Below are 15,566 nucleotides of genomic sequence, written 5' to 3' on the forward strand. Positions count from 1 at the left end.
TGTGTGATCATGGTGATTGTGGATCGGGCTCTTACAGTGGGCTAGCTGTTGCACCAAGTGGTCCGCAAGTGCCAGCTGTGTGGCCCTTGTACCCATGTGGTCATCATGGGTCTGGTCATCACGGGGTGAACACTTGAAGTTGTGCTGTGCCTATGGGAGAGAAACCATCAGAGATGAGAAAATGACAGCTGGGTGGTTTGGGGACAGCAGAGCCAAGGGAGATCAGGAACTCTGGAGGTAGGCAACCTGGGTTCAAATCCCAGCTTGACCTCTTAAGGTTGCTAGATCTTGGGGGAAGTCACTCAGTTTTCTCATCTGGAAAGTAGGGCAATAATAGCACCACCCCGGCAGGGTTGGTGTGAGCATTCAGATGTGTTACTGGTTGCTAAGAACTTCCAAGACACATGGCCCAAGGGCAGGACTATCTAAGGGTTAGATGATTTAGAAGGCTTTGGGAAGAGTGGGATTTCAGCTGAGCGCTATGTGGGGATTGAGCTCTGGTTAGTGGAGCTGTAGTTTGGGGAAGAGGCCTCCCCTCGGAGGAACGGCAGAGATAAAGTTGCTGTTAGATGCCAAGGAGACTAGTTCCTTCTCATGGTGACCCTGTGTTTAGCAGAAACACTGCCTGGTCCTGTGAGGCTTGAGCCCTTTGTTACAGCCACTGGGTCCACCCATCGCGCTGCAGGCCTTCCTCTTTTTCGCTGCCCCTGTACCAAGCATGATGTCCTTCTCCATCTCCCCTGATAACATGCGCTGATAGCAAACACACGAGACGAGGTCTCGCCAGCCTCCCTTCCAAGGATAAAATTGGAGTTCATGGGAGCAGAGGATGGTGTGTGGATGGGAGTCAGAGAAGGAGCCTGCTGACACAGTGGTTAGGCACCTGGCTGCTGGCCAAAGGCTCAGCAGTTCAAAGCCACCCAGCTCCTCAGAGGGAGAGAGACCTGCCGATCTAGGGGGCCGTGGAGGGGTCAGGATTGAGTTGACAGCCCCCAATAACAGGAAGTAGGAGGAAAAGATGAAGCTAACCACACAAGATGGAGGGCTATCTAGGAAGCTTGGATTTTTAGATAGGCCACAGGAGCCGTGGAAACTTTGAGAAGTAGAGCTGTTAATAGAACAATTCTCTATTGATGAGGATGAGAATGAGGTGCCCGGCAGGAATCTGGGCCTTTTTCTTTTATTCTAACAGCTCTTGAAGCTCTGTCTGCTGTAGATAGGCAAACCTAGGCTCTAGAAGTTTCTAAAAGGTTAGGACACCTAACAGAGTTTTAGCCCTGGGGCTCTGACTGTGAGCCTCAGTCCCTAACCCTTTCCATCACCCCTCCACTCCCCAGCTGGTTGGTGACTGGCCTTTTGAAGTCACTCAGATGCTTGATTCTGAAGCAAGAGGAAATGGAATTTGCCCCCAGGGTTGGGGGGGAGGGGGAGTGTGTGTGTGTGTGTGTGTGTGTGTGTGTGTGTTGTCCGCGCACGCATGCGCGTTCCCTGCCCAATAGAGAAACCTATTGTAAAACTTCACCAGAGCCTGTGGCATATTTCTGGAATGTTCAGTCCAGAGCAGTGTGGAGCCCCGGCCACTGTAACAAAAATCCCACAAATGGGTGGCTTGAGCAAATCTCCCCGTTGAGGAGGCCCAGGCTCAAAGTCGGAATTTGGGGTGTCAGCTCTTGGGGAAGGCTGGAGGAAGGTCCTTTCCTGTGCTTCTGCTATGGGGCAACCTTTCCTTATCTGCTTGCTTATTTTACTCTCTTGTGTAACTCAAAAGGGAGTGACTCAAAACGCAGCCGGCACTCATTCTGGTGGCTCAGGACCACGAGAAAGCCCATTCCCATGACATTCTTAAAGCCAGCCAGTCCAAATGGGCTTATGACTGCAGGCATCCATCCAAACTCAAACCCACTGGCATTGAGTCCACTCTGACCCACGTCTGTATTATATAGGGTTTCTGAGCCCTGGTAGCATAGTGGTTATGAGTTAGAATGGGTTCTGTAAGGTGAACAGTTCAAAACCAGCAGCCACTCCTCAGGAGAAAGCTGAGACTTTCTAGTCCCATAGAGAGTTACAGTCTTGGAAACCCAGAGGAGTAAGTTCTACCCTGCCCTATTTATAGGGTCTTCATGAGTCGGAATCAACTTGATCGCAGTGAATTTGATTTTTTTTTTTTTTAATTTGGAGACAGTTAACATTGTGATGGGAGCAAACAGCCTCATCTTTCTCCTGAGGAGCAGCTGGTGGGTTTGAACTGCCAACTTTTCCATTAGCAGCCCAGCACGTAGCACACTGTACCACATGGCAGGTACCCAAGGAGAAATAAACCAAAAGACAGCACATTGGAAGAGTGGGGCATATCAACTTGATATGACCACAAAATATTTTGTCAAGTTATACTTCCATGCAAGTGTTATGTAAAACCCTTTTTGGGAGAGTGCTTGGGTGTAAACCAAAACAAAGCTCACTTGATTCAAGTAAATTCTGACTAGGGACTCTTTTTCAAGGCTGTAAATCTTTACCAGAACTGTCAACCTCACCTATCTCCCTAGAAGCAGCTGGTGGGTTTGAACTGCTGCCATTGTACTTCCTGACAGCTCCATCAGGGCTCCTTGGGATATAAACTGGGGCTTCACAAATGTTTTCTGTTGTGTGGGTCACATAGGCTGTGGCAATTATTCAACTCTGCCATCAAAGCTGAAGAGAAGGATCCGGAATCAATGGGCGTGGTGGTGGGCCAATAAGTCTTTATTTACAAACACTCCTGTCTGCGGGCCATAGTTAAATATCGATAGCCTAAGTCACAGTCTCCAAACTTTTGATCAACAGCTAATGTTTTTGGCTCTAACCCCAATATTTGTTTATAAAGCTGATGCATGTTCTGATAATACATCGTTTACACACCTACGTAAAATTTCCCAAACAGAAAAGCTTGAAGGGTGAGCTAAGCCATAAACGAGTATCACATGCCATTCCGGTGTGGCCTCTCAAGTTAGGTAGATCACCTGGGATTATTCACTGTACACTTTGGAGAATAGGGCCCAAAATACTCCAAAAAATCTGGTCTTACCTTCATGTTTCCACTCAGCAGCCTCTGGACCAGGCCCAGCAAGGAGAGGCCTGAGAAAGAGGAAAGTGGAGGAAGCCATGCCTATCCTTATGTTGGCTTAGTAAGGGTGTCGATGGGCTGTCCTTGAAGGACCTCCACACCACCTGAAAGTATCTTACCAGCTGGCATGTGTAGTATTCTCGCCCCTTCCCCTTGGGACAAGGTTTTTACTGTCTCTGGTCTTATACTATCCATACCACCTCATGGTGCCCTTATTGGACAGGGAAGGACGGCCACATAGGGTTTCCGAAGCAGCCATCTTCACAGGAGCAGAGCATCTGTACTGGTTTTATGCCCATGAGCTGGACGTGGGCTTGAACTGCAGGCCATTTCGTTAACGGATCAGCACTGAACCGTGAGTCTCCTGCAGGGCCATGCGAGCCTGTGAGGCGAGGCAGTAGGGAATAGGATGACTTGGAAGTCAATTGAAGAGTTTGGGCCTGCCAGCCCTCACCCTACCCCGTTGCAGGTTGTAACCTATTCATTCATTTTGTAAAAAATTAATTTTCTCTTTCTCTCTTTTTTTTAAATCATCATTTTATTGGGGCTCATACAACTCTTACCATAATCCATAGATACATCCATTGTGTCAAGCACATTTGTACCTTTGTTGCCATCATCATTCTCAAAACATTTTCTTTCTGCTTGAGCCCTTGGTATCAATTCATTTTTTACCCTCCCCCCCATGAACCCTTGATAATTTTTTTTTTTTCATGTCTTACACTGACCCATGTCTCCCTTCACCCACTTTTCTGTTGTCCCGGGGAGGGGGTTATATGTAGATCATTGTAACCGGTTTACCCACTCTCCTCCCATCTTACCCTGACCCTCCTGGTATTGTTCCTCTCATTATTGGTCCTGACGGGTTTATCTGTCCTGGATTCCCTGTGTTTCCGGGTCTTATCTACCAGTGTAGCTGGATTTGTAAGGTAAAATTGGGATCATGATAGTGGGGGGAGGAAGCATTTAGGAACTAGAGGAAAGTTGTATGTTTCATCGGTGTTATACTGCACCCTGACTGCTTGTCTCCTAACTGTGACCCTTCAGTAAGAGGATGTCCAATTGCCTACAGATGGGTCTTGGGTCTCCACTCCACACTCCCCCTCATTCACAATGATATGATTTTATGTTCTTTGATACCTGGTACCTGATCCCATCGATACCTAGTGATCACATAAGCTGGTGTGCTTCCATGTGGGCTTTGTTGCTTCTGAGCTAGATGGCCGCTTATTTATCTTCATGCCTTTAAGACCCCAGATGCTATATCTTTTGATAGCCAGGCACCATCAGCTTTCTTCACTATGTTCGCTTATGCACCTGCTTTGTCTTCAGCGATCATGTTGGGAAGGTGAGCATCATGGGATGCCAGTTTAATAGAAGAAAGTGTTCTTGCATTGAGGAAGTACTTGAGTAGAGGCCCACAGTCCATCTGCTACTTTAATACTAAACCTATAAATATACACACGCACATAGATCTATTTCCCCATCCTCATATAAAAATATTTACATATGTACATGCCTGTATTTAGACTTCTGTAAATGCCCTTTGCCTCCTACTTCTTTCCTCTATTTCCTTTTACTTTCCTCTTGTCCCACTATCATGTTCAGTCTTCATTTGGGTTTCAGTAATTCCTCTCGGTTATATTGCCCTTGATCATGCCCTGCCAGGTCTCCTACACCCTCCTCACCATCGATTTTGGGTCACTTCTTGTTCCCTGGTCCCTGGGCTTAACACCCACTTCCTTTCCCCTGCCTCCCCCAACCTATTCATTCTTGTGATAGAAACTGAGTGGGCTGTGGAACCTTAAACAAAGCCCTGCCATTGAGTTGCTTCCGACTCATAGCGACCCTGTAGACAAGGTAGAACTGCTGCCCTGTAGAATTCTTGAGGGTAAATCTTTACGGGGGCAGACCACCCTGTCGTCATTCTGTGGAGTAGTTGGTGGCTTAACACTGCCAACCTTGTGGTGCACAGTCCAGTGTTGATCCCGCTATGCCACTGGGTGGGTGCTCCTTTCAGGAGTTGCCGCCAACAACCAATTCCCTTTAAGTGCAAGAGGAAGAGAATAGCCCCTCGCCACCTCCACAGTCAAAAGTTTACAAAGAATGAAATAGGATAAAAGATTGTTGCCTGTGTTGTTGTGTGCCCCTAGAATAGAGTCTACTCTGAGTGCCCCCCTGAGGTGTCGGGGCAGAGCTGCCCCACAGGTCTTCTTAGCTGCAGTCTTCTCGGTGTGTGTGTGTGGGGGGGGGGATGGGGTGCGCACGCACACGCATGTGTGCACAGATTGCCAGATCTTTCTCCATGGAGCATCTGGTGTGTTTGAACTGCTGGCCTTTGGGTGAGCAGCTGAGCACTAAGCCATTAAGCTACCAGGGCCCATGTTGTACAAGTCGAGGGTGTTCGGAGTACAGGGTGGGCTCCTTTGGTGGCGGTCTTCTTGCTGTTGTAAATGCAGGTCTATTTATAGATGCGTTTGGAGGCCTGGGCCACAGTGCTCCAGAGAGCTGGTAGATGGCCTGCTCTGGGTCTCAACCCTCTCCTAATGGACAGTGTGCCTTTGGGGTGGCACTGGAACCCCCGGTGACTCTGGGGCCCATGTGTTCCAATACCCTCCTGAGAGGCCAGACTGATAAGACGTAATAAGAAAGTAGCAACTCCCAGCTGTAGGGACCTGGCCAGGCTTCAGTGGGTTTTGTTCAGGAGGCCTGGACATCTGGGGGATAGGTGATGGGCGCCTGTGGAGTCCAGCCATGCTAAAGAGAAGCAGTAGGCATTTTGGGTGAGGGGGCCCAGTTCCTAGCGGGCTGGAACAGCCCTCTGATTCATGCTTGAGGTTTGGCATCCAGCTGTCCCCTGCATGGTCTGTGGGCCAGTCTGAGGCAGGACAGCAGTCTCCCAGCCTCCTTGTCCTTTAAAGCTCCCAGTGGCCAGGTTCAGGCAGGCTCCTGTTTATTTTGAGTTAGCAGCAGGCATAGGGCTCTGGCTATATTTACCTAATTAAGCTGCATGCAATCTGATCTGAGGCTCTGGGGCCCTGAGGCAGCCAGATTTGGGGAGGCCCCCTGTCTTGTCTGTGCTTTCCTAGAGCCGGGAGTCACACGAGGAGAGGTCCCAACTGGTGGGAAGAGACTTTTCTTCCAAGGAGTGATTGTCCCTACACCTTGCACCTTGCGTTCCTGCTCGCCCGGAGCCCTGATCCCACAGCCCGTGCCGCTGCACTTGGCCCCACATATGAGCAGGTGGAGTGCCTGTAGCCAGAGGCCCCGCAGGGGGACAGAGTTCCTTCTGGAGCACAGGCGGCAGGCGCAGGTACCAGCAGCGCAGGCCGTAGCCTCTACTCACCCAGCTTTCACTCTTTCAGGCCTCAGGCAGGGCTGTCCCTCTCCCCCGACAGTTGTGTTTTCTATCCCTGGCCCTGATGGGTATGACAAATGATGAGGAGAGTTCTCTGTTCTGCTGAGCTAATGAGCTAGCCAGGTGTGGTCTTGGGCACCCACTGTCCTGGCTCCCAGGGTTGGATCTAGGACAGACAGACACCACTGAATTGGTAGCCGTACATACCTGTCCCCCAGCCAAGTGGTCAGAATGTGGGCACATGGCCCCCACCCACGACAGCTTGAGCCAAGGGTGTCCAAGGCCCATTTCCGTTCCCTCCCCCAGCCCTAGCTGGAAAACCAAACCCATTGCTATCCAGGCGATTCTGACTCATAGCACTATACAGGGCTTCCAAGATGGGAGCAGACAGCCCCGTCTTTGTCCTGAGGAGCGGCTAGTGAGTTGGAACTACCAGTTTTTAGGGTTCGTACCCCAGCACCTAGCCAGGGCTCCTCACTCTAAGCCCTCAGGCTGGATGACCAACTCATATCTGCTAAGCACCCTGTGCGCCCAGACCATGCGGGCCACCGGGCAGTCAGGGCCTCATGTAACCACCCCCAGGGACCATTGGCCAGGTGGGCAGGAGCAGTTCTTGTCTCCCCCCGCCCCCGCCCCCAGTGTTTTACACAGCTTTACAACAGTTCAAATCCTGCCTCCCCACCCTAAAACAGCATAGCCCTGGGACAGCTCCCCTCCCCTCTCAGAGTCTCTGCTGAGCTCCTCTGTACGGTGATGATGACGGTAATGAAAATCATTGACACTGGATAAAGCTTTTATGCCAGGTCTCATTCTAAAGGCTTGATATTCATAAATTCATTGATCCAACCCCGAAGAAGTACCGGATATACTCGTGGCAAAGCCGAGTGTTTCAGCACATTTTGAATGCAGTGTTTGTGGTAAAATTAGGTGCCTTGGCTGATATTTAGGGGTGGCTCGTACTCGAGTATATACGATAATTCCCTCATTGTCGTCACACCCCCCCCCTTTCAGAGAAGCACAAACAGGGACACCCAACCAAACCGCCAAACCCAATTCAGACTCAGCAACCTTAGGGGACAGTGTAGAACTGCCCCTGGGGTTTCCGAGACTGGGACTCTTTATGGAAGCAGACACCTGTAAAGTAACGCTCAGCCCTGTTAGAACCACGAGGAGGCTCATCGTTCTCCCTCAGAGCGGCTGTGGGTTAGACCTGTCAGCCTTTCTGTAGCAGCCACACCACTGTGCCCCCCAGGCCTCTGAACTGTGGCACAGAGGGGTTGAAATACATGCCCAAGGCCTCCAGTTTCATTCTGTGGAGGGACTGAGATTCTGGTCTGTGCTCTGGATGGCTGTGTCGAGAGGGAAGGTGGCTGTGAGGCCCCCAAGTAAGGGCACAAGTGGGCATGTCACCTGTGTACGTCCCCAGCAGCCAGCTCGGCCCACCAAATGGCTCGGGATGTTTCCCGTGAGTGAATGAATAGCCAGTGTCCCTGGGTCAGCCAAGCAGCGGGCCTGCCCTGAGTGACCCTTGAGTTTCAGGTTTAGGGCCAGTCAGCCAGAACAGGAAGAGGAAGTGGGGGTGGGGTGAGGAGGGGGACTGGCAGGAGGTACTTGCTGCTGGAGGGGGCTCCGTGGCTCAGGTGTGGTCAGGACTAGGAGTACAAGCAGGGTGCCCACTATGCCTGGTAGCCTGCCCAGAGACCTGGTACGCACCTGGTGCCTGGCACTGCCCAGCACCCTCACCCTCATGTAGCAAAAATTCCTGGGCAAGGCTTCAGGCAGCCCACGATCTTAGCAACAGTAAAAATCTGGATGGCCCTGTCCCAAATTTATATGAGCTTGAAACATTTTATAAACTGTAGGGTGGAAGATCTCAGTTCTGGGAATTGTTAGACAAAAGGCTGTGGAAGAAGGGGGGTGCGGTGGGGTTTCTGTGACGGAAATGTGGAGGGACGTGTGTGAGAAGGCCAGGACCCCACACCTGGAGGAGCCCGGCAACGCCCCTTACCAGAGCCCTGGCGGTACCACAGTTAGGCTCTCAGCAGAGAATGGAAAGGTCAGAGGTTAGAGCCCCCAGCAGCCTGCTGGGAGATGTGGCAGCCAGCACCCATGAAGCTGACAGCCTTGGAAACTTCTTCCCTGTCCTGTGGGGCTGCTGTGAGTCCAGATCCAGCTACAGTGTTGTAAACCTGATGCCAAACCCCCTTTAGCTGTGGCCCCTTTCTCACCACATCGTTTATTCGACTGAGGAGGGTAGGAGTGGCGGGGCCCTTGTTCCACGTCACACAGGGTACAGGGCTTGGGGACTGAGCCCTGGTGTTTTCCCAGCCCCAGCGTACCCCTCTGGCAATCGCAAGCCACCCCAAGAAGACTTCATGTTGAGACACGGTGGGTTTCAGGGGCACATTTTGAGACTGAATAATAAAAAGAAAACTCACTTCAATGGAGGGGCTCTTGGATGCCTCACACTTTGTGAGTTAGCTCACTTCATACTCACAGCAACCTGGTGAGCCAAAGACACGTTTTACAGCTGGGGAAACCGAGGCACTGGAAGGGGGGAAAAAATCACTTGCCAGAGACCCACACCTGCCAAGCCAGGGTTGGAAAGCAGGACGCCTGGCTTCAGAGCCCTTCCCCCTAACCACTACCCCACACAGCCTTTCCAGGTCTCTGGAAGGGTGCAGGGAACAAGAAATGAGAGGGTGTGGAGGGACACCTCCCTTTCCAACCTGTTAAGAGGCAATCGAGTCTACTTAGATGCAGAGCAACCCCACAGGGCAGACAAGCACTGCTCCTGAGGAGCTGCTGGTGGGTTTGAACTACCAACCTTACATTTGGCAGCCCCGCACCTAAACCACAGTGCTGCCAGGGCTCCTTGGTGAGAGGCTAGTGGATCCCATTTTCAGCACAGGCCTCTCTCGGGGCCTAGAGGGACACAAACCTGCTAGCCAGCCAGTTACTGTCAAGGTGACCTCGGTTTATGGTAATCCTGTGAGCATCAGAGAACCAGTGCTCCACTTGGTTTTCAGGGGCTGGCTTTTCTGAAGTAGGTTGTCAGGTCTTTCTTCTGATGCACCTGTTTGAACGCAAGCCTCCAGCCTTTCGGTGAGCAGCTGAGTCTGTTCACGTTTGTACATGTGCAGCAGCAAACAGTTCATACAGAGCTTCTCCCGGGGATGGCTTGGGGCAGTGGTGGTTCAGGGGCCAAGATCTTGCCTCTGAGCAGAGATCCAGGCTTCATTTCCAGCCAGTGCACTTCCAGTTCAGCTGTCAGACTTTAGGGCCTCCAGTGTGGCTATGATGCCGAACATGTGTCATCAGAACTTTCAGCATCAGACTAGAAAGAAAGGCCTGGTAACCTACTTCCAAAAATCAGTCTGTCCAGTGGTCTGATTCTGTGGTAACGTGGGTCATCACTGGGTGGCATGGGGGATAGGAGAGGCACACGGGAGAAGGGCACTTAGTAGATAGCAACTACCAACCACCCTTCAACAGATCATTACCATTAGCTGCCAGGATTCCTTCTGTCCCTGGCAGCAGGCAGGCCTGGCTGCTTGCCCGCCGGTGGCCCACTGTTCCTGGCCCAGATCTGATATGCTGACTGCTTTCCATGGGGGTGACTTGTAAGATCCAGGTGAGAAGCAGTAAGTGGTGGGCCTACGGGTGCCCTTGGTAACCCCGGATCTGCAGATCTCCAGGAACTTAGGAGCAGCTAGTGCGTCAGCCCCAGAGCCTGGAGCTCAGCACTGGGGCCGAGAGGGGACAGCCTCAGGGCCTGCTGGCCACAGCCCTCGCCCTCCTCTTCTGGGAAGACTCTCAGTTCCTTGTCCTAGGTGTGCTGTGTTCTCAGGAAGGACCTGGGGCCCTCTCTTCTCCAGCTCCTGCGCTTCTCCTTGTCCCCAGCAGTGTACAGGGCCAAGAGGCCTGGTGGTGAGCTTTGTTTTTTTAACCTTTTATGGTGAATTGGTTGTAGGTTTACAGAGCAAAATCAGTTTTCCATTCAACAATTCATACACCTTTTGTTTTAGTTCACTGAAACATCACTTAACCTACTTCCTCTCGGTGTTTCCTGTTTGCATTCCTCCTCCGGTTCCTAACCCCTTTGAACTTTGTCCTTGGGTAAATGCTGCCGTTTTGATCACAAATGGTTGATTATTCTAAGGTGTGCCTACCTCACTGTTGTTATTGTTCTCCTTATAGGCCCATCCAAGACTGGGCTGAAAACTGAGCCAAGGGAGATGGGTGATGGGTTCAGTTTGACCTGAAGGGTGACTGAGGGCCCTAGCCTTGGGGATGCCACCGGTCTCTATCCAACCCGTGGGCCTGGTCTGTTTAGGATTTTCAGTTTTCCATACTTTTCTCCCAGTCTGTCCAGGACATTCTACTGTATATATTCCCTTTCAGAGTTGCCCATCAGTGTTAGTAGCCAGGCACCATCGAGTTCTTCTGGGTCTCAGGATTTTGGAGCCTGAAATCTTCGTGGTCCATTAGTCATGTGGATTAATTGTTTCCTTGTGCCTTTGATTTTCTTAACTCTTCTATGCTCCAGATGGGCAGAGCCCGGTCGTCATCTGGCTGGTCATTTCAGGAACATGAGCTCTGGGTATGAACCCTGAGTCCACTCTCTGTTCACTATGTGTGCTTGGGAATATCACTGTCCTTCTCTGAGCTTTAGTTGTTGGGCGCTGTCACATATATCCCAACCTCAGCAACCCCATGTGACAGAGTACAACTGTCCCCAAGGGTTCTGTTGGCTGGCCTCTTTACAGAAGTAGATTGCCATGTCCTTGTCCTGCAAAGTTGCAGCGTGCGTTTTGAACTGCCAGCCTTTTGGCTTTTAAGAGCCCAGTCGCTATTCACCAAAGCAGGATGTAGAACATTGTCTTTGTGAGCGATGTTACACCAATTTACCTTGGTGTCCCCTGAGACTGTGATCTTGAGCCCCCAGGCCCGGTGACTTCTTCCCTGAAGATGTTTGATGATGTCTAAAATTTTCATTACTCGGTCCCCCTGTCTGCTTCACCAGGTTCATGGTTCAGTACACATGTAGAAACGCCTTCTGGTAAACCTCTTATCTATTCACGGACCTACTCCCACTCTTCCTCCCTGGACAGCCTGCAGGTTTACGGGCACATCTACTGGTAGATCCCCACTGTTGCAGGCTTGTCTATATAATTTGTTGTCTCTGTTGCCTTCAACTCTTGCGAGACTCCCAGTGTCTTCCCCTGCCACCATCATTTTGTGCTGACCTCCCTCTTAAGAGTATACTGCCTTCCCCCAAGTTTACGCTTGTCTACTCTCTAGCCAGCAATTTGCCCTTCCTCTCCCTCCCAGCACTGGTAGCCATCAAAGAACGTGTCTTTCAATGTGAAACCCTTTTCTTGACTTTTCATAATAGTGGTCTCCTATAATCTTTGCCTCTTTGTAATTGACTAGTTTGTTCTGCCTGAAGTCCCCCCGGGTCCGCTGTGTTTCGAAGTGCTTCCCAATTTCATCCTTGTTCTTTTTTTTTGTTGCCACCTTAGGATTATTTATACCAGCGGTACAGGAGGACACCAGCTCCATGCAGATGCAGATGCAGATGCAGCTCAGGTGGTCACACCAGCCCCTCTCATCCTAAGAAGGGAGGACTCTAGCTTTGAGCTGAGTCGAGGCAATGGCTGGAGCATCAGCCTCGCTTGGTGCCTTGACTTTGGACCGGCAGAGCCTCAGACCCTTGGCAATACATGCCCGAGCCTGCTTGTCAACCTTGTGCTGGGCAGCGCAGGCCAGCCGACTGAGCTTGCAGTTGACGCCCACTGGGATCTTAGCCTCAACCTCCTCGGGCTTCACAAGAGCCTTGATAGCCTCTGCACAAGCCTCCACGGCCTTGCCGTTGTTGCCCTGCATGGTCTTCGGGCCCTTCTTGGTGTGCTTCTTGGCGAAGCACATGATGCTCAGGACTTGGGATCCAGCCACTTAAGAGATTCAGATCATTGGGATCGGGGTTTCTCGATGGCATTTCTGTGCCATTTTCGGGATTGGTTGTGCGTGGTGTGGTTCGTGGATTTGGCCATGTCTCCACCCATGCCAGCAGTGCCCGGAGCGCCAGAGGGCACTGTGGTTCTTTCAGGTTGGGCAGTGTCCCATTGTGCGTGGGCCACCGGTGGTTGTTTCCATCACCTTGCTGTTGTGAACAGGGCTGCGGTGAACTTGGGTGTGCATGCCTTTATCCGTGGTGCGCTCGGCGTTCTCTAGGATCTATTCCAAGGAGGGGGCTGGGGGTAGGGGGGACGGGTCGTTCCATCTGTTTAAGGAAGCACCAGGCTGCTTTCCACCCAGGACTTTCAGCCTTGGCTGGGTGGTCGGAGGGGTTTCCATCTGGAAAATGTTTCCCGTGTGCTAGGATCTCCCACGCGGTTGTTGAGATCATCCTGTAAACTGTTAGGACATCCCCTTCACAGAGGTAGGGAATGCAGGCTCAGAGAGGGGAAATGGTTTCCCCCAGGGGACACGCCAGCGAGGTGAGTGGCTGAGCTGTGCTTCAAATCCAGGCAGCCCGCTTTCTTCACGGTCCTTCCTGCCTCGGCCCAAGCACAGAGTGGGGGTCTACAGCCTCTGGGCGGGGGGAACGGACTGCCCCAGGGTCCTGGAAGTGGTGGGTCCATGGCAGGACTCAGGCTGGGCCCCATCCCTCCATCCCGAAGGACCGCCCTGACACTCATCCACCTGTCCTGGCCCCACAGGTGGCGATGGTGGAGGTGCAGCTGGATGCTGAGCACAACTACCCGCCTGGGCTGCTCATCGCCTTCAGCGCTTGCACCACAGTGCTGGTGGCCGTGCACCTGTTCGCGCTCATGATCAGCACCTGCATCCTGCCCAACATCGAGGCTGTGAGCAACGTGCACAACCTCAACTCCGTCAAGGAGTCGCCACACGAGCGCATGCACCGTCACATCGAGCTGGCCTGGGCCTTCTCCACCGTCATCGGCACGCTGCTCTTCCTGGCCGAGGTCGTCCTGCTCTGCTGGGTCAAGTTCCTGCCCCTCAAGAAGAAGGCCAGCCAGCCACAGCCCACCCCCAAGCCCCCAGACAGCCCTGTCGAACCCGATGGCATCACTCCGGGCCAGGCCGCCGCCATAGCCTCTACCACCATCATGGTCCCCTTCGGCCTGGTCTTCATCGTCTTTGCCGTCCACTTCTACCGCTCGCTGGTCAGCCACAAGACAGACCGGCAATTCCAGGAGCTCAACGAGCTGGCTGAGTTTGCGCGCCTGCAGGACCAGCTGGATCACAGAGGGGAGCACCCCCTGACTCCTGGCAGCCACTACGCCTGAGCCCCCTTGGACTGAGGCAGTTCCAAGCTCTGGCCTTAACGCTCGCTCGTTCCCCTTCCTGGTCCTGGCCCAGCCTCAGGGACGGCTTGTTCTGACCCCCTTGTGCAGCAGGGGAGAGAGTGGGGGGAAGAGGAGAGGGTTCTCTTAGGAGAAATGACTGCACTTTAAGACTTGCCTCTAAGGCGCACTTCCTGTTCTTCCAGCCCCGGATCACCTGCTGGGAGGTGCTGGGGGACAGATCCTCCTTTTGTCCTGTGCCAAGGCCACCTGGATGTACCCTGTCTCTTTCTCCTCAGCCTCCAGCCCCGTTCAGGGTGGAGTGTGTGTGTGTGTGCGCGTGTGTGTGAGCACAGAAATATACTCGTAAGGGACACCTCTCTCTTTGTGTCTCTATCTATTGGGTTGGGGCTACCGCCAGGACCTGCTGAGCCCCGAAGCAGAGGTTTTGGGGTGGTTTGTTTTGTTTTGCCTTTCATTTCTCTCAGCAGTTTCTTTTGAGACATTTTAGGCCTACCCGAGAGTCACCAGAATAGCAAGTCACTGAGCTCCTCCTAAAGCGTATGGCATAGATAAAACACTACTCCATTGAATCCACGTGCAAATTTCCCACTGGTCTCCCTAATGTCCCTTCCAGCAGCTGTTTTGCCACTCCAAGATCATGCATTGAAGTGTCTCCTTTAAACCAGAAAACTCCTCAGCTTTTGTTTTTCATAACACTGACTTTTATGAAGAGTTCGAGCCAGTGGCTCTGTAGGCAGTCCCCTCTGTTTGGTTTGTCATCTGCTTTAGTTAAGCCTTTTAAGCAAGGGTATCATGTGACCTTGTGTGCAAACCCACTCCCATCGAGTAGGTTCAGACTTACAGCAATCCTATAGGCTCTTTATGGTTTCTGAGACCAAATCTCAACAGGACCAGAAAGCTTCATCTTCCTCCTGCAGAGTGGTTGATGAGTTTGAACTGCCAGCAGCCCCAAACTTCACCCACAGCACCATCAGGACTCCTTGACCTTGTGTCCAGATCTTTTAAAAATGATAACCAACCAATAGCAGTCCGTATGGCACTAGGCATCAGCATCTCTCCGAGGTGGGTACCCCTATAATCCCATTTTGCAGATGGCATAACTGATACCCAAAGAAGCTAACTTGTCAGGATTCAAAGTTAGGACATCGAACTTGGAGACCAGACACACAACTGTTTCTGGTTTGGCTGGGAAAATGAAAAGACCTCGCAGGGCCCCATCCCTTCTTCCAGAGTAAAAATGAGCAGGAGTGAGGAGCCTATTGCCACAGTCCCCACCACTCCCTCCTGTCTCACACCAGGCCAGCTTCACTTCTGTTACTTGCCTGGCCTCTGTGGGACCTTGAGTTTGAGACCACTGCTGCCTGTTCTGTGGATAAAGTTCTTAAAAAGCCAAATGTTGCAGCTGAAGTGAAGGAGGTTTGAGGAGTGGAGAGGCCTAATATTTGTGCCCCTCCCATTATTGTCCCCCAAGAGGTTTCCACTGAACCCCGAGTCTTGGACAGTTTGGAAAATGTGGCCTTATGCTCCTTTGGGAAGCTGTGAATAGCAGCTCGATGGACCGGGTGGGGAGGAACTCTCCCCTGCATACATAGCTCACCACCCTAGGTCACACACCCTGGGACCCACCATTGTCCTGTCCCCAGGTGCCCTTTGGAAGGGCTGGATAGGAACAGGCAGGGACCACACACACTCACCAGGGTAGGCCTGGACATTTCCTGTGTTCCCTAAGATGCCTGCTCCCCATTGAGCAGAAGTCTGGGATCCCAGGGAG

The 15,566-nt window shown here is 52.0% G+C and overlaps 1 protein-coding gene across 1 annotated transcript in view; it reads left to right on the forward strand.

Annotated features, from left to right (window-relative positions):
- The window catches only part of ORAI1 (ORAI calcium release-activated calcium modulator 1), an 18,300-nt gene extending 4,147 nt beyond the window's left edge, over positions 1-14,153 (forward strand). Inside the window, exon 2 of the mRNA XM_004709590.2 lies at positions 13,184-14,153. Within this exon, the coding sequence (XP_004709647.1) occupies positions 13,184-13,774 (591 nt within the window). The 3' untranslated portion in view covers positions 13,775-14,153. The remainder of the gene's footprint in view (positions 1-13,183) is intronic.
- Positions 14,154-15,566: the final 1,413 nt, after the last annotated feature.

The sequence above is a fragment of the Echinops telfairi genome, unplaced genomic scaffold (genome assembly GCF_000313985.2).
Source record: "Echinops telfairi isolate 266 unplaced genomic scaffold, ASM31398v2 ScPeMD7_7412;HRSCAF=8450, whole genome shotgun sequence".
In the NCBI taxonomy this organism is placed as follows: Eukaryota; Metazoa; Chordata; class Mammalia; order Afrosoricida; family Tenrecidae; genus Echinops; species Echinops telfairi.